Genomic DNA, 18999 nt, shown 5'->3' on the forward strand with positions numbered 1-18999 from the left:
AAACGTTGGTGGTGGTGGCGGCTGCGTCGGGTATCCGGCCGGGGCAGTAGTCGGCGGTGATTCGAACGATGGTGAGACGAACGAGCGAGCGTGAGAGAGAGAAAGAGAGTGTGTGAGAGAGTGAGTGTGTGTGTGTGAGAGAGAGAGAGAGAGAGAGAGAGAACGAGAAAAACGGATGGAATGAAAAGGCAGTCAGGTTAGCCGTGCGACGGTGGGAGAGGCCAGGGACGAGGCAAGGCAAGCGATTTAGCTGCTGCTGGTTCGGCGAGCCCACGAGTTGGAGTGCCGTGAGAGTAGCCGAGGTCCTGTTGGCCGTGCCTGCAGCGGGAGAGGCGTCATGAAAGCGCGCCAGTTGACCGAGTGCACCTCAGCTCGGACGAAATCGCGTATTTGTCGTCGTTGAAGCTACCTTGCCTCTCGATTTCTGCTTTCGTGGCAAGGATTCGACTCGTGGGCCTGCTGCTCCTGGCTGTCACGAGTTCCCTTCGCTCCGTGTAGTCTCGTTTCACAGTGCGAAATCTCGTTTTGCTGGTTGCTAGTTCGTTTTCACGCAGCAAGAATCCGGGATACGGCGACGGATGTGTGTCGGTCGACGATGAAACGTGTTCGATTTCGTTATTGCCAAGTCGTGTATACTCGTTTCGCAGAGAATTTCACCGTTTAACAGTGTGTGGTGCGTGTTGTGCGCAACGGATTGATCACGTATGTTTTGGTTTACCTCTGACATCGACGCCCGTCAAGTTGGTGAAGCAGGACAACAGGTTCCTGCCCGACAAAGAAAAGAGGACGTACGTGCGATGGTTTCCGCGGTTTTCTCGTTTTCGTACGATATTCGTTGGATACCTATATCGAACAGTAGTTGTTATTGACATATTGATTTTGTTGGTACGGTACGCTGGTGTTCTTTGACACGTCGTGAATCGAGTTGAATCGGAAAAAATATGAAAACTCGTTTATATCAATCGGCAGACACGCCTATATCGGACGAAAGTATAAAACGTTCTTCGAGTTTCACATTTGATAACCACTCGACACCGTTCCCTAGCTGGCGTCTTTCACCTTGACGTTGAAACATCGAACGTACTGCCACGTTTCGGCTGATATTCTCATCATCGACCGGAATCGAGAGTGACAACCGTATGAAATTAACCAAACGATTTTGATTCGTTGTTCCAACGATCGTATCTTCGATTGCAGCGACATACGGGGAAACGTTTCCCTTCGAATTTCGAAAAAATTCCCATTTTTCATACGTCTTAACTTAATTAATTTCATTTGGAAATAGGATTCGATTCGAAATAGAAAAAGTGCGCGATAAGGAGAGAAACGAAGTCACGCTGGACTGGCTCGAAGATCGATTCAAATTCATTCGGCGTTCTGTGACGTTCGTTATTTACATAATTGTACGACGTTAACGCAAGCTGTTTGGTAGACGAGAAGGGAAACGCGATAGCAAAAACAAGCTAAATAATTTTAGCGATTCATATTTTCATATCGTTAGCATTTTCTTTTCACAAAGTGAAATTACCTCGTCGTACATTCCATTTACTTTTAAAAGAAAGTATTCGATAGAAGAAAGCGTAAAAATAAACATGCTGATTTAATAAAAATTCATAATCGAATAATAGCTTTTGTCGTAAGAAAAAGGAAAGAAAAAGGAAAGAAAAAGGAAAGAAAAAGGAGAAAGAGAGGAAGGAAAATATCAAAGTAGATTACAGGATATCGGAGAAAATTCGTTCGTTTCGAGCGACTAGATTGCTAGAGAATATCGAGACAATCTCGCGATTAATAACGGCGACACCTCAGATTTTGTAACGCTCGGTTCGTTACGTTGTCGTTGTCTCGGATGCAGAGGGTAGCATCCCTCCGGGTCGTTATTCCATTGCACGCGCCGAAGGGCTCGGAACGAGAAGCAATAGGAGCGCGACGAGCAAGAAGAGGAGGAAGAAGAGCAGGAGCAGGAGGAGGAGGAGGAGCAGGAGGAGGAGGAGGAGAAGGAGGAGAAGGAGGAGAAGGAGGAAGAGGAGGAGGAGCAGGAGAAGGAGGAAGAGGAGAAGAAGGATGAGGCTGAGTGTTATCTAGTTGGAACTGTTTCACGTTGCACGTTTCTCGAAGAGAAAAGATGATAGTGCACGATCTCGTTATCGAACGTTACATGCCTGTCGTCGACGAACGCATTTATCCGCGTGGTTCGTGCTAATTCGATCGGTCGTTTGATCGAAACGGCATGTCGTTGGTGCGATCGTGGCTCACCGATTTTCTAACTTGACGTTTCGTTCTCTTGGATTTGTAAACGAATCCTACAACTTGCCGAAGTAGGAAGGACAGAGAGGTCGTTGCTGGTTAATCCGAAGTTATCTTATATAGCGCATAGAGAACCGCGCAACGATCGTTGTAAAGCGAACGGTAGAAAATGTATGGGAAGTAGCGGAGGCAAGAGGCAAGAGGCAAGAGGCAAGAGGCAAGAGGCAAGAGCCAAGAGACAAGAAAGCCAAGAGGCACGCATTCGTGACACACGGCGACACGTGGTTATCGTGTACCGTTTGCCTACCTATAGCGTGTACAGCGAGCTAGCCGGAACAACGACAGAGGGGCGAGGGCAGAAGGAGAGGAGCGTTCCGGTCAGCCAAACTCGAGTCAGCTTGCCGATGGATATGGCAGCTGTCGTTCCCCTGGTTGTTTCTCCACGATTCCATCTCGCTCGACAAGCCTATCGTCGGCATCGTGCTACCCGCGAATCGAGCGAACAGGTATCGTCGCAAGGTGTTGTCCAGGCCGGGATACGCGACTCCTCGTGATAGCAGGTACGCGGCTTGCGAATCGCGGCAATCCACAGTGCGTGATCGATCGATCGACAGACACCACACGAGCGTTCCTCGCGCGCATTCTTAGTGACGGCCAAAGTGTTTGCCGACAGTGTGCGTGATATCGTGAGTTTCGGTGAATCGATCGTCGCGTGCAAGTAGGCCAGAGGAGAAGAGAAAGGGGGAGAATACCGTCGATCGAAAGAAGAAAGCTTCGAACTGCGAACAGAAGATCGAGAATCGCGCGTAATTCTATATATCTTGATAACCGTGCTGTATGATTTCGTCAAGGATGAAGGACGTGGCCGTCGATTCTCCGCGACCGATTTCCAGGCTTCGCGGCAACCTTCTTCTGCTTCTGACGTTACTCGCAGAGGTGAGTAGAATGGGTAAAATTGGGGTTGGGTGATCGTACGAATCTAGGACGTGTCGTTCGAACGCCTTTCTGTCACAGAATCCGCGCGTACGCAACAGTCTTGTATGTACACGAGATTGAAGTTCTTCGGAAGCGTAAACTTTTAGTCCGATTCCTCGACGAAGCAACTGTCTCGTGACTGTCGCAGCCACGGAAACTGTACTTTTCCATCTTTTCCAATTTTCACGTTGCTATTCGTTGTACCGATCTGCGATGAATCGTTTTTGAAATTTTTTTCTCTTCTCTTTGAAAGTATATTCTATGGGTAAAATTAGTCTTTAGAACGATCGAAATTGTTCTTATTTTTTATCTATAATTTAAAGCTACCTTTGGAACGTATACATAGAAGCAGTATACACGTAAGGCCTCCCTCGCCATCGAAGTAATAATTCTACGAGTCATCGATAGTAATAGGTTCTTTCTGACCGGATGGAATAGTTAGATTCTGATGGAAATTTACAAATTACCAGTTATTCGATTACGTTGTTCGACGTTTCTTAAAGTATAGAAGTAAACGATCGATGAAAAATTGTGAAATTTATCCGAAAATGATCCGGATTTCTGTTATATTTGCTATAAATTCTTCTTTTCTAATTGCTAATCATTGTATCGATTCAATCGTCGATATCGAACTGTTAGCTTACTGTTATCTAATTCCCAATGAAGTAGGTCCACGGCCTAAATATCGAGGTTTATCGGTATAACGAATCATTTAAATACGATAAATGATCGTGATCTCTGCAAAATACCTACTTGCGTTAAAGTACGCAACTACGAATGTAGATTTTGCACATGAGTACGTGTATGTGTATATAGAATTTCGAAATTAGTTTCGAAGTCTACGGAGTTTAAGAGTAGGCCGATTTTGGTTATAAAGAGTAAAGGGTGAAACTGCTTGCGTTTAACGTCGACGACCCCTCCTCGTCCAACGCAAACAAGTTTATCTTAATAATATGTATCACGAATATAATAACAAGAACAAGAACAACAACGCCAACGATAATAGTAATAATAATAATAATAATAAATATTCTCAGCTGTTGTTATTATAATTCAGTAGCGCGTGCGTATTACTTAATTTCTTCAAGTTGTTTTCTCGTTCATTTCACTAGTTGTCTCGTATAATATCTTCTCGCTGCTTCGGACAAGCTAACCATAGCAGTTATAGTCCGAATCGTTTTGTCGTTTGTCATTTTTTTTTTTTTTAAGTTTGTTATATGTTTTGTTCGATCGTATCTATCCTTGTTGGATCTAAATCGCGCGTTATTTTCTCACGCCCTTTCGTTATTACATCGAAGTATTTGCAATACGCAACAAATTTGATTATTCTGCGCGAACGTTGCAGACGTTGAATTTTAAGACGTCGAAGTTTAAGTGCATTCGTAGAAGGTTTGTTCGCGGCCAAGCGTTTCGATACTTTCGCGAGCTACCGTAGATGGACGCGTGCATCGCGTTTCAGAAGAGAATAATATTTCTGTTATCAAATATTTTCGATCAAATATTTTCCCATCGTAGAGAATAAAATTAGCAGCGGATTTGTCGGTTGAAAAGTTGCCCAACTCGATAGTAGATTTCACGAGTTTCGCGATAGATGCGAATCGGATCTCGTCTCGAGCTGTGGTCAGCGATCGGTGAAGGGGAACACACGGTCGGTATCTAGTCTTCTTTTGCTCGGCTGATTCGTGTCTCCGGGTTGCGAAACTCGGTTGACTTTCCCAACGTGAGAGAACGTCGCCTCGTATCCGGTGCGATGTCCACCGACCTTTGATTTTCAATGATCCGTTCGACCGCGCGAACGTTGTTCGTGCAAACGTTGATGCGCGCGTTTCAACGTCTCGACACGCTGGATTTCCGTCGGTTTTGAAACGTTTCGTATCGCGGAAGTTGCGAATTGCGAAATTTCCACCGGAATAATTTTGCGTTTGCCGCGAGAATTTTGCTTAGCGATTTTATTGAATGCTTCTTGTGCAAACTCGTGGCTCCCATATCCAGGCATATTGCTTTCGACCGCTCGCTTGTATCGATGTAATTGCCATTCGTATCCGATCTTATCCGGTGGCATTCGATGTTTTAGAGTTTGATAAGGCTGCGGGTTTCGTTTATGGTTTGACTAAGCGAGTTCCGCGAGTTGTTCGGTTTAAAAAGATTGAGATAAGAATAGGAAAGCGCGTGGCTCTTCGAGGGCTTGTTATATGATTATACTTTTTTTCATTTATTTATAGTTGCGTCAATTAGTGGCTTTCAGTCATTAACGACACGAAAGAATGAGAAGTTACGATTACATATTACCGTATAATTTAATTGCATTTTACGTAATTTGCTAGTTCTTGTATTCGTTTAACTCGCTTTTTTTTGTATTAAATCGTTGTTTATAAGTGGAATATTTCTGCTACGAAGGAAACGCACCGAAAGTAGTTTTTACTTTGTCATAAGACGAAATAGATTGCTTTCAACTAATTTCTATTTTATTTGTCTCCTTTAAGCAAATAACAAATGCCTTGTAATTAAATTGTAATTAAAGTTTACAGCTGTAATTAAACAATTTGCCGTCATTCTACCCAATTGTATTTATTTGAGAATTGTAACAACGAGCTTGGGTTCGAGGCGACAATCAGTCGCCGAACGTAGCCGCCGTCAACGGGACGAACGCTCCGTCCAACAAAAGTATGGAGTAATAATAATAGCCCTCGTTAAAAGAAATACCCGTACTCGACGGTACGTTACTCGACGGTAAACATTCCAACGGTTCCTTCGGGCAAAATGATTACCAGATGTCGATGTACCTACACAGCACAAGTCCAGCTAACCCGTGGACCCGCTATTAACCTCGGGATTTTGTGGATCGAGGTTCTTCAAACGGACAAGCAGTCTTTGTCCCAAATCGACCAATTAACAGCAGCGTCGATTTCCCTCGCTTCCCGAACGGAGACATCTCTCCGCGAATCCGAGGATTTCGTGTTCTTAGACACACTCCGTCATAGTTTTCCTCGACAGCGTCACCGTGACGGAAAGTCTCTCTGGCTGGTGTACGAGCTCTTGGACTGGTTAACTAACGTCTTGCTATCAATTCCAGCATAGACTTCGACGAAGGAATAAGCCTGCTAACCCGTTGACCGCGGATTCGTTGTTGGACCTAGGTGTAGGACCGAGATTAGCTTCTCGAGTGTCTGATTACCGCGGTTACTTGTCAAATTCTGTAGTAGTGATATTTGCACTAGTCGATGTCTTCTCGATTGCATAGCAATCATGTGTAGTTCAAACGAGGATTCGTTTCACGCCCCTGACCCTAATCATAATGAGAACTCGGCATATATATCTCAGTTGTAAACGATATAACCGAATTATCTTCGAACGTAATATTTGTTTCAATATCGTATATGTGTACACATTGTGTCACATTGATCAAACGAACAACGAACATCGAACAAACGAACAAACGAACAGACGAACAAACGAACAAACGAACAGACGAACAGACGAACAGACGAACAGACAAACAGACGAACAAACGAACAAATAATATTTGTTCTTAGAATCGTTTTAATTTTCATTATTTTTCCATTGTACGTGTCTGAATTTGCATGCACGACGCGACGCCTGTGATAATGTACGTACACGTAAGACTGTAAAGAAATTGGTATTTCTGACGCAGTTCGTATAGTAGTAATCGAAATTTACTCGAAGATATCGGGATATCAACGTCGGAAAACTTTTATTCGGGTACCTTAAATATCTCGAATGGTCATTTTTATCGACTTATCCTTTACGTATACGTATCTGTTATTATCGATAATAGGGAAAATTTGATCTAGAAGGGTAAATACGATGGTGAACGTGACATCTTTTTCAAAGTCATGCGTTTCGAGATTTCAAGCTCATCGATGTTTTTTTAAACCGGACTATACATATAGTCTTATCACGACGGCGTTATATCGTAGCTAAGGTTAAGACCGATTCAAAGATTTATTTATAATACCGTGATATCCACGTGACGTTGAATACGAGGAACTCGGAAACGTTTGATAATAGCTGCGAATAATTCGATGACTACGATAGGCAGATCGGGGAAGGAAAATTTATTTCAACAAACGTTCGAAACGATCATCGTCCACTTTGATTGTCCGCGTTTCCGTGAACGATCAACCCACGACTTCGTTCATGTAACTTGCAGTTTTAACGCGTTCTCGAATATTTTCAAACGTTGTAGAAATATCACGATAAACTGTTTGTTCGATTACGCCCCTCGCAAACACACTGAAAGTTGTAAGATCGGGCAAACGCGCAGCCTATCGAATAACAGACCGATCCGACGTTCTCCGAGTTTCGAACATTTTGGTATCGAAGATCGCGTGAATATCATCTTGTTACGGACTTGTCTTAACCTCGGCTATATCTATATAATCTATATACGTAGACACGATGATAACAGTATACAGGCTGGTATTTAAAGGCTTAAAAAAATCATCGAAAAATCATCATTTGAAATATCGAAAAATATGACTTTGAGGATAATTTCACGATTACTATCGTATTTGCGATGTTAATCGAATGCAATGTCAAATAATGCTCTTCCTCTGACATTTTTTGTCATGTACAGCTGTGTGCATACATACATACACGTACATGCATGTATACATATTAAGGCATCGGCAGTACCTAGGGATCTATACATACGTTCGTTAAATTATTCTTAATACCTCGAGACATTGCACGAGTAAAGAGTTCTGTGAAGTATATTTCTTGGAATTATTTTCCTGCGATTAGCAAATAATATATATATATATATATATATATATATATATATATACATATATAGAAAAGTAGAAAAATGCAAGATAACATTGTGCAAACGCTTTTATTTATCGATTAACGAGTACCGTGAAATCGTAGAATATCGTTGGAATAAATGAAAGTTCAAGCACGAAGGATTACTAGGTGTTTCACGGTTTATCGACTAAAGGAAAGTTTCTTTAGCGAAAGTACCGTTCTGCGAGCCCCGTGGCGAATGAAATCGCCATTCGTTCGATCGGACAACGCCCATTTCGATCGTTTTTAAAGACCAAGATATTGTTTATCGTTTTCGAATGTCGTTTCGCGTAGAAAATCGATGCTCGAGCGCCGAGCTGCTGCAAACTACTCTAGGTTATTCACGTATGCTGGTGCACGGTAACTAGGCTAAGTGAAAGTGAATAAAGCAACGATCGGCATAAACGCGATGCAAAGCGAATACCCGGGGTGCGGACGGACACGCGTTGAAGGGCAGAAAAAATCGTAGAATCTTCCTGAGTTTCACGGTATATCGAAACATTGGAACACTGTTGCCATTACGAAAGGATCAAAGTTGCGTTATAAACTACGGTAAATAATGTATATGGTACACATGGTATGGACAAAGTCGGTAGTCATTTTACTGTATAGTATATTATTCGTTAAACGTTATTTTTACACCATTTTAACGTTCTATTATAAACTGTAGCAGGATGTACATCAGCAGTGAAAATGTACGAGGTAAATGCGTCGTTTCAATTATTATAATTACCTGTCAGATCAAAGAAAGGTTATCTCAATAATTATTAAATATTCGGATAATCGTTCGCGCGGAAGTTTTTAGCTCGATCGTGTATTTGGTTCGGCTTTCAGTTCGAAGATTTCAATATTTCGGCGAAATAATGGACGAAAAGTTATATTTCCAGACTACTTGCCGATCGTAACATCGTTCTTTGAATATAAATTTTATTCGCAGTCAACGTAAACGTTTATACTTCCCTTTAATTTTGTTTCAACAAATCAGGCGCATATTTTCGATTTGCTCGAAAATAACGTTAACAAATTTAATCCTCTCTTTTTAACTTCAATTGTACAAAATGAATAGACTTGGCGTTCTTTTATTTGCCACATTTAGGATAAATTTATTAGTTTAATTTATTAGTTATTATTACGGTTTTAATAGGATAAGCTTTAATAGGAAAGTGTAGATTTTGAACGAAGAAAACGATCCATGGTGGTCTGTAAAACAAGTAATAAAATAATAATTAACTCGAGACTATGAGATAGAACCGATAAAGTAAAGGCCATCTGTTTCAATTTGTTGGAACGAGTTGGCCTTATGGACAAACGAGTACTTCTTTCTCTTTTTCGCCGTTCGTACGTAATTAAATGACTCTAACGATTTTGATATATAAATTGATCTTTGGATCGATCGCGATAATTAACGATCGGAAACGTTCGTAATTCCGATACTTTTGTACGAAAATGTTATAAAATTGGAAAATTTCTAATATTTCGCGTCGATGGTATTTCGAAAGGACCGCTTTCGTTAATTTTCCATCGAATCGGTGAAATCGAATGGCAAAATGATATGGATCGAATGGAACGCAAACTGAAATGTTATTAAGCTTCGATTAATTACGTACGTGTTCTCTTATACGTATATAATGTTTATACAAAGTAAAACGTCTGTTGTATAAACGTAAATACGATCGATGTTAATATATTTTCTATTCTTTTAAACTTTAAAGCGCGCTGAATCTTAACATCGAGAAATCTTTCAACGAGTAGATAGATCGATAGTAGATGGATTTTCTTCTGCAAAAGGCAAGAAATACGCGCAGCAAAGAAACATACGAGCTTTTCGGATTCTTTCGAGTAAATAAGAAAAGATTGATCGCATGGAAGTGGTAGACGATTATGTGGAAGCAGAGGTATAATGGGACATCGTCCTGCTAGCGTTCTACTCGAAGAAAGATCACGTTAGAAACGTATAATAGCTCACTGGACCATATGTACTTTCTCTCGGAGTAACTTGCTGCATCTCAGAGCAGATGTTTAGAGGACAACTCTACAGGCTTCATACAGATTTCTCGAATCGTCATCGAATCGTGTGCAAATCGAGCTGTGGATAAACGTTTTCTCTCGCCTTTTTTTCCTCGAAACGTCGCGTAGATCAAGACGTTGCGTCAGCTGTTATTCGCATATCCGTTTCTTCTTCCAACAGTATCGTTTCGATATTTTTTCACGAACGAGGACAGGTTGGTCGATGCAAAAGCGATTCCGCTCGTGTTCGCGAGCTAGCATGCGAATTGTTTGCGGTATTTTCGCTAGACGTGATGGGATTGAGAGAAAGCCGTGACATTATTGGCCCAGAATTCGGGGCTCATGACCGCGTGCTAATTTAAGTACTTGCTACGAGGACCCTGTCCGTCGAATGGATGGCAAATAACTGTGACGTATCGCGCTGTCGGCTTCAAGTTGTGCGCGTTATATACGCTTACTGCATGCTGCTCGCTGCTCGCTGCTCGCTGCTCGCTGCTCGCTGTTCGCTGCTTACTGCTTACGATGTATTACGTCGCCGCGTGCACGTTTCGCGTTGGTCAATATACCGCGAAAGACTTCCGTCAGCACCATGTTTCTCATCGATATCGACCCGTCATCGAGCCAACAACAAAATTCTGTCTTTGAAAACATCTTGAGGAAACTTTTCATTGAAAATTCGTGCCGTCGTAAACGACGTTTATTCTCCTTCGACGTTCGTTCTTCTTCGATATTTTATTCCTCTACTGTTTTGGATCTATCACGTTTCAATATCTACCTTCCCATCCAACGATGAATTTTTCGATAATGCGAACCCTTTGTCGCTCGCAGGTAGCTTGATCCTCGTTGAAGTAAAAACATGCTCGTTCCCTCGATGGATCGATCTGATTTATCGTAAACGTTGTGCGGGGGCGGAATCACGTCTTTTCCTGCTCGTGCATGATATCATGATATGATACGAAGCTGGAATGCTTTGACAGACAACTGTATGACAATCCTGTTTGTGACGCGTAGTAGTAAGATAATTACGAATAGACGCGAAAGGACCATGTGAAATATATATAATTCGTTACGCTCTTTCGATTTAATGCATTTATTAGCACTTTCGAGAAATTAGATGGCAATGTAAAATATCAAATAAAATAAAGGCGCGACACTCGTTGGTAGAGGTATGAATGCTGAAAAATGGGAGAAACTCTCGGAACGATATATTTGAAAATAAAACTTGAAACAAAATTATTTGAAAAGATATAAAAATCCCGTTAGTTTTCGCGATCATTGAGTAAACGTGTATTTAGATGGAAGAATAATCATCGGGATTAAAGTTGATACAAAACGAAACAATTATAGTCGCGATCGTTTACGCTTTTACGATATTTACTCTACTTAATTTTGTTTTTCGATTCGTTTCCACGAGGCTTTGCTTTTATACGGTTATGCGTATAAAAGTAATCAGTTGCGCTCTCATAATTTTCTAACGGTTAGAGACATTGTCTCTGAAGTAAATGAGAAAAATAACGACGCGAAGATTAGAAAGATAAATAAATAGATAAACGAAATATGTAGGTCATGCTTTGACGTAAAACTCGATTGTAATTTTCTTTGATACTTTGCGGAATATTATTATTTTTATAGATATTTCACAGATATTGGCAGTTGAATGATTATCGGTAGATGAAAATTATTATCAAGGTCGTTATTTCGCTATTTATCGTATTCGTTGTTTGCGGTTATTACTAAACTGTAAATTCTTACGAAAAATGTTCCGTTTGTGAACGCAAGATAAAATATAAAATAAAATCGAACGTACAACGTGCGATAAACGAACGAAGCACGCGTGCCGAATCATTCGGTGAACGTTTGGTAGGGAAACGGTTAATGTTTTAAAAGAGTCGTACAACGAGTGCTCCGATTTAGCCTGGCACGTTATCGGCTCGGAATTGTAACGATATCGAGATGGCCGTATTACGAGTAATGAGCGTGCACGTGACAAGCAATCAGTTTGCATTTAGTACGACGACAACGCGTGTACGCTATGCTCTTTATTCGTTGGTTCGCGTGTCGTGTAAAAGTTTTGCAACCTGCCAGTTGGATAGCGATGCAGAAATTCACGCGTATGCGCGCTCCACGTTCGTCGTTTATCGTGGAACGTTAAATACGCTTTGTTTTCGTATGTTATTCGATCGATACGTTACGGTATCCGAATGAATAAAAATTGCGTTTTTACAAAATTGCATATTAAATTCTTCTTAACTGTACGTACGTATAAGTATCGTTATCGTATCATAAGTAGGACGATTTTTCATTGAATTCTTTATATTCGTATTCTCTCTCTCTCTCTCTCTCTCTCTCTATCTCTTTGATTACTATTACGGAAAGGCAGAGCTTTAAATCGTCATATCTGTCGTTTAGAAATCTTAGGAAATTATCGAAAGAAAAAGAAGGGACAAGTTTTTCGTTATCGTTTTATATTCTACTTGCTCGCAATTATCGTGTTTACAATGTCGGCAATAGTACGACAACTAAGGTTGCAGAACTCTTCTCAGTATGACCTTATATCGTTGATCGTTATTACTCTATTATCATTATTATCGATTATTATCATCTTCGTCATCGAGGTCGTTATTATTGTAGCTAGCTAGGATTTTGTTGGCGATTATAGCAGCAGGACGTTGTAATTCGGCAGAATTTTTTACTCTTCCTTGAAACGTAAGAATCGATCGTCGCTACAAAGAGATGGTGATAATGCAACGGAGGAAACGCTGACCGTAAGTGGAGCTCGGCGAAGCACCGGAACTTGGGTTGGACGGAGAATAGCGGTGCTGGAAAACGCGTGCAAGGGCAAGTGCAGAGGCAAGTGTGCAGAGGCTGCGTGTGGTTGCCCGTGGTCGCTCGTCGCTCTGCTACGTGTATCTTGCATCCGGATGTGAGCTCGGAGTACATCCTGGTCTATCCAGAGAGGATGCGGCCGCGTGCACAACGAAAATAGAGCAGACGGGAGAAATAAACGAGCAAACTACTCGACGCATCGCGTCGTACCGTTGTCACGAGATCGAGCTACTCACATGCCACACGAATAACTTTCGAGGAAAAGAAACGCGCGATCTCGAAAGAAAGTTGAACGGCGCCTAGCAAAATTTTAATCGACCGAAAAACGTTATATTTAGTGTTTCATATTTGTTTTATAAGATAGAGCTACGATTAAGTAAATTCCAACTATTGGTCTGTTTCATAAGTAATTGGTTTTCATGTACTGGACAAAAATCACCACATCTTTTTTATCTTTTTCCTCGAGTCCCCGAATCAAGTTGCCCATTTGAATATCATGAAATTTCGACGCTAACGATTTCCATTGTTTCGAACTTAACTTGATTATCGTACAAATAAATTTGAAGTAATTTTTTGTCATTTATTCTCGCTGCGATTGCGTAAAGTAAATGGTAAACCGTGAGAGTGCATACCGTACGAGTGACAAACGTTATTCGATAATTGGATGGTAAAATTAACGATTAACCGCATTCTTTGTTCCGCCTATGCTTACACTCTCGTTCACGGGTCAATCGGGACATCTGCTAGTTTCGTATGGAACGTAGTAAACGGACATAGATGGTGGAAGGAAAGATTTATCGATTGAGACTATGTGTTTGCGCGCCAACGATCCAAAATACGTGGTAAAGATATCGAAGAGTGAAAATAACGAACAACGAATTCAGGCCTACATCTTGAAGCGCGCAGTGAAAGTGCGCGCACACGCGCGAGAATATTTGCGCATGTTTCGTTCGTCCTTCGATCCAAGTACCACGACCAAGGAAAATTTTAACCGATTAGTTACGAAATTCAGAGAAATTTTCCAAAATTTGAATCTGACTCCTGCAATCTCTACTTTACTCTACTTTACTCTCTATCTTTTGAAACGTCTACAAAGCTAACAATTTCGAGTGACACGTTTTAAAGAGTACGTACAATTCCTATGTGAGATATTCGTTGGTTAATGATTCTACGTCAAATAATTTAAGCGATATAAATCGAGTTTAAGCGACTGAAATAATTTAAACAAAATCGACGATGATCGTTTCGTTTGATCGCGAAAATTAGAAATCCAGCGCCCAATGAGATGCATCCTAGTTGTTCCAAGTGGATGATAAAAGAGTCGTTTAAACGTGTATACATAACGCAGACGTGAGAAAAAGGAACGATCAAAAGATCTCTCGTTCGGATCACCAGTCGGCTACTTTTCTTTTACACCCTATGACATCAGAATTCTGGGATCCTTTTGACGCACGTGCTGCATCATTTGCATTTTTATCGCTCGCCATTCGATATCTACTTTTGCACGCGGAATACCCGCGCGAGTGAAAAAAATTGGACGATTTTCCACGCGTGGGAATATTCTGCAGTGGGAATTTCTAATTGGAGATTTTTAAGAAGCGGTCGTCGATCTGAACGATAAACGCGGAACGCGTTTGCCTTGAAACGAGACAATATCGAAAAATGGAAATGCTACGCAAGTAGACAAATGCGATGAAAAGCGTTGTAGAGACGTTTGGTTCGATTTCATTGGAGCGTATGCGATATCGAGCACGAAAAGAATACTCGACGTGTATTAAAAATAATAAAACTCGTCGAAAATAATATCAATATCGATATAATAGTTGGACAAAATATTTCCAAATATGTTTAGAATTTAAATTTCTTCGCCATCCAAGTTCATTTTCTATGAATTTCTACGGCCTTCGCTGTAGAGCGATCCTTGAAACTCATTACCTGCTTATAATACTTTGCCACGAACGTCCCCAGATTTCCATACAATGTTTCGACTTATCGTAATGCAAACTGACGGATTTCGTTTCTCTCGTTCTTTGTATAAATTAACTTGCCTCGGATTATCGTTGTACAAATGCTGTATTTTTCAACTTTTATTTACAGCGTTTCGTCGGCGTAATTTTTCACTTTAAAAAGTGCGAATTTCTTTGGTGATCACGGTAGGTGGTTGCATCCTGTTCCTGTTCCTGGAAATTCGAAACGCTTTGACAACGCAACGTGCAACTTCGGTCGAACATCGGTTCTTTACCGCTTGGCCATTCCTTCGATGGTGTCGTAGATCGTGCGATAGAAACCTTCGTTCATTTGATTACCTGTTTCATTCGCATTTCAATCTAATACACGTCAGTCTATCGATGCGTTGACTTTCGTGTCTCAGTTTTAATCTTTTTTCTACTCTATCGTAATTTAATGCCTACGTTTCTCTCTACGATGCATTGGCACTTGTACGATCGGTACTCTTTCCAGTCCAGGAAGGTTAAGACGTTGTTCGACGTTTCTGGTCGTCTGTGCGCGTTCCTTTGTCACGAACAGCTCGCTCGGTTCTCAAGGGGACTGCCTTTCACTAATCTGCATCTGACGTGTCGGCAGACGATTTTTGTTTTTAAAGCCACGACGTTTAACGTCAAACGTCAAGCGTAAAATTGTCAAACGGAAAAGGGTAAATTTCAACGCACCGCGTAAGATTTCTCGTCGCGTACGAGAGAGAAAAGGCGTTTCGATCGTTGGTGTTTGCGTGGATTAAAAGTGTTTTACGATTGGTCGAAGAACCGTTCTCCGCCGCCTCCGCTCTTTCGAAAGTGTGTGTATGCGTATGTCCGCAAAGTTCCGTTACGCTGCGCATAATTACGCGAGTCCAACTCAGACATCTAGAAACGCGTTTTGCGTGGGTACAATAGCTAGAACCATCGAGCTAACTATGTAGCTAGCGATATCGAATCTAACGACGTCTATCGGAAGAGTTGTCAGGGAACGCTGGTACCTTGCACGGCAATCTCTTGAAACGGATACTTGCACGTTCAGGTGAAAATCGTATTGGCGTTTCTTATTTGGCACGTGTACGACGAGAGATGGAGAGAAGTTTGCAGGAAAGGCTGAAACTTTGCATGGAAACTTTTGAAAGAAGACAGCTGAACGTTAAGATTTAATATTATTTTCTCTTAGATATGTACGTTTTCGATAAATACACGCAGATAGAATAGACGATGGAATATGCAGTGAATTTTTCAATTTTCACGCTTGGTCTTCTCAAATATAATAATACTAATAATAACGGCTTTCGCCTATTCCAATCTCCTGTTTTTCCTATTTCTACCATATTCTATTTTACTTATTTCCTACTCTACCGTATATGCTCTAAACATTCTTTAAGTCTGATGATGATGATGTTGATGTTGATGTTTCCACTTGCTATTCTCTCTAAAAAAAATGTCGATAAATGTAAGTTGCGTCGAAACCACAATTACATATGAAAAATATGATGTTGCTGCAACTACGAATATCTTGCGATCTTAGGATCTTACGAATAACCGAAATATCGTTGTTTGGAAATCAATTACGTCGCATGCTCGTAGGGGCGATTACGTAAATCTTTAATTACGCACAGTCAAAAGTTACAGGAGTACGCGCGCGCGCTCACGCACATACCGTCAAAGTGGAACATGCGGTGTATCAAACGCGTTTGGAAACCGTTTGCTTCTTGCATCGCGTTGCTCCTTTTCCGATTAATTATGTCACGGTTTCGTCACGGTTTCTATTTTTCGCTCAAGTAAATCGCTTTCGTCTCGCGAATCGACGTGAATTCTGCTTTTTCTTTTCTCTTTTATAACGTACTTGCTCATTGTACAGCGATGTGTAAATAATTTCTAACGATAATAATTCGATATTTGGTTAAACGAGAAAATTTTGATCGAATAACGCTTGGTGGGAAGAAAATAACGATACCGTGTGTACGAAACATTTATGACGATCGATCGCCGTTCTTGAATTTCTGTTCTTTTATTCAAACGTATATAAATAAGATCGTTATATGATATATCATAATTTCTAGTTAATTTATCAAAACGATAGATTACTTTTTATTTCGATAAGACGGGCGGACCTCGCAAACTATATATTTTCTATATATTTTTCATCGAGTTTTAAAGGAAATTCTCTATTTTCACCGTGTTAATCAACGCCTACTTAGCGAAATATCTAAATCTTGCCTGACCTTCCTCTTCCACGACTCGCAAACGGCTTGAGAGCTTTCGTTCGAAACGCTGTTACTGGCATACACCCCATCGTTCCGATAAATATCCAAACACTTTGATGTATCTCGCCACGAAATGTAAACTCTGCCGCCGTGCATAATAATTAATTAATAATAAATAAAATATCACAAGCGATGGAATAAAGCGATTCGTGGAACGAAAAGATGATAAATTGGAAGAAACAATAAACTAAATAAAATAAATGCTATTAATAAATGGTTTTTTATGTAATCAACAGGTAATAAATTTGAATTATCGATCAAACGTACGATGTACGTCCATGTAAAGTCTATTTCACATACCACGTACGTACTATTTCTTACAGCGTTTAAAGAAAAATCTTCTTTATCGATGATTTGAAAATTACACGATCTCGAGATAAAGAGTTTCCCACGCGACAAGGTACCAAGGCATTGCGATTTTATTATTATGAAGCTACGAAGCTTGCAAAATGGTGGCCGTTTAAAATGGCTGCAGATCCTTCTTATTCGTAATTTCGTTATTAAATGAATACATTATGAACGGCTATCGTGCCGAGCTGTATAATTAAAAACTAGAAATCGATTCGCACAATAATAATAATAATACGGTAACGTTAATAACTCAAAGGATAGGCAAATTATCAGTATCTAAAATTTAAAGCTTCGATTCTGTTTGAAAAATAACAGACGATGTGGAAAAAGCGACTAATAACACGAATAAATGGAGATTTCCCGCAGTTTTAGCTGGATCGTTTCTCTTTTGTTCTTTCTCTTTTTTCTGTTTCCTCTCTGGAGAATTCATCGATTGCGTAAAACGTCGTATTACACAAGTTAGCAGAAACGTATCGAGCATCTGGTAAACAGGAAGTCGGATCGTTAAGCACACGCAGATCTTATCCGACGATTACCGGTTGGATTCAGCTATTGTCAGGATATTGCATCGTCGGATTAGATCGTTTCGCGGAAGGATGGTCGTTGCTGGCAGTTTCGCGGACAGTCTTTTGTGCATTAAATTGATCGAAGCTGTGATTTCCTTTTATTTGCGAGTGTTGCGATTTTGGTTACCTGGAATCGCTATGTTATTACCTTTACATATGCTTGTACGGTACAACGATACGATCTTAAGAAACTTTGACTTAAAGATAATTGTACAGATAATAATTTTATACTGGCGCATGCAGGTCCTTCCACGCAGAAGGACAGAACTCTCCTTCGTAATATTTTATCGCGGAGATACGGATTATTTTAATTATTTTACTTATTATTTAAGTTATCGTGGATATGTGAATTTTCGTTTTAACTTTGGTCCTAATTTTGCTGGAAATTTCAGCGTATTACGCTTATTATGTACTCAAGTGATTTACCGTAAAAATAATTCATCGTTTTTAACAAGAACGATTATCGTTATCTAACTCTCTACACATAAACTATTGTACCTGTCGTTAGCTAGTTTCGATGCTTTTAATCTCAAAGCACTTGAATTATTCGTATTTTGTACATATGGTAGTTTCGTTTATTTTCGTTTATTTGTTTATTTTATTTAGCTATATATAAACGTTAACGTTTACTTTTTCTATTGACTATTTTCGTTAACTGAATCGTTAAATTAATAATACAGATACATCGACTTTTTTAGTTGGGTCGATCGTAACTCGAATATAGTTTATCTTTGAAACAAACGAAACAACACCCAAAGAAATCTCTAAGCGTGTCTAAGAAAAGGAATAGTTACATTCTATGTTCGAGAGACTCGCAATTAAGCAATGAAACGGTAATACCTAGTAATACTATTTAAGAAAAGCGGTTAATCTATTACGTTTCTTATTCCTACGATCGGTCAGCAGAAATTATTTCTTTTATGCTTTTATGCTTTTACGCGCACACACCTATACACAGTGTTTTATAGTTAAGTTAAT

General features: G+C 40.3%; 1 protein-coding gene across 4 annotated transcripts in view; it reads left to right on the forward strand.

The window, feature by feature from the left end:
• The first annotated feature begins 120 nt into the window (after positions 1-120).
• Positions 121-18999, forward strand: part of LOC100749369 (tyrosine-protein phosphatase 10D) — a 47469-nt gene continuing 28590 nt past the window's right edge. For 3 of the 4 annotated variants that reach the window (XM_024369781.2, XM_012389370.3, XM_012389371.3), the window contains exon 1: positions 122-3180. In XM_024369781.2, the coding sequence (XP_024225549.1) occupies positions 3082-3180 (99 nt within the window). In that variant the 5' untranslated portion in view covers positions 122-3081. Of the gene's footprint in view, positions 3181-18999 lie in introns of all 4 variants that reach the window. The other variant, XM_024369780.2, reaches the window with a different exon arrangement.

This window comes from Bombus impatiens, unplaced genomic scaffold, assembly GCF_000188095.3.
Source record: "Bombus impatiens unplaced genomic scaffold, BIMP_2.2 scf_0640, whole genome shotgun sequence".
In the NCBI taxonomy this organism is placed as follows: domain Eukaryota; kingdom Metazoa; phylum Arthropoda; class Insecta; order Hymenoptera; family Apidae; genus Bombus; species Bombus impatiens.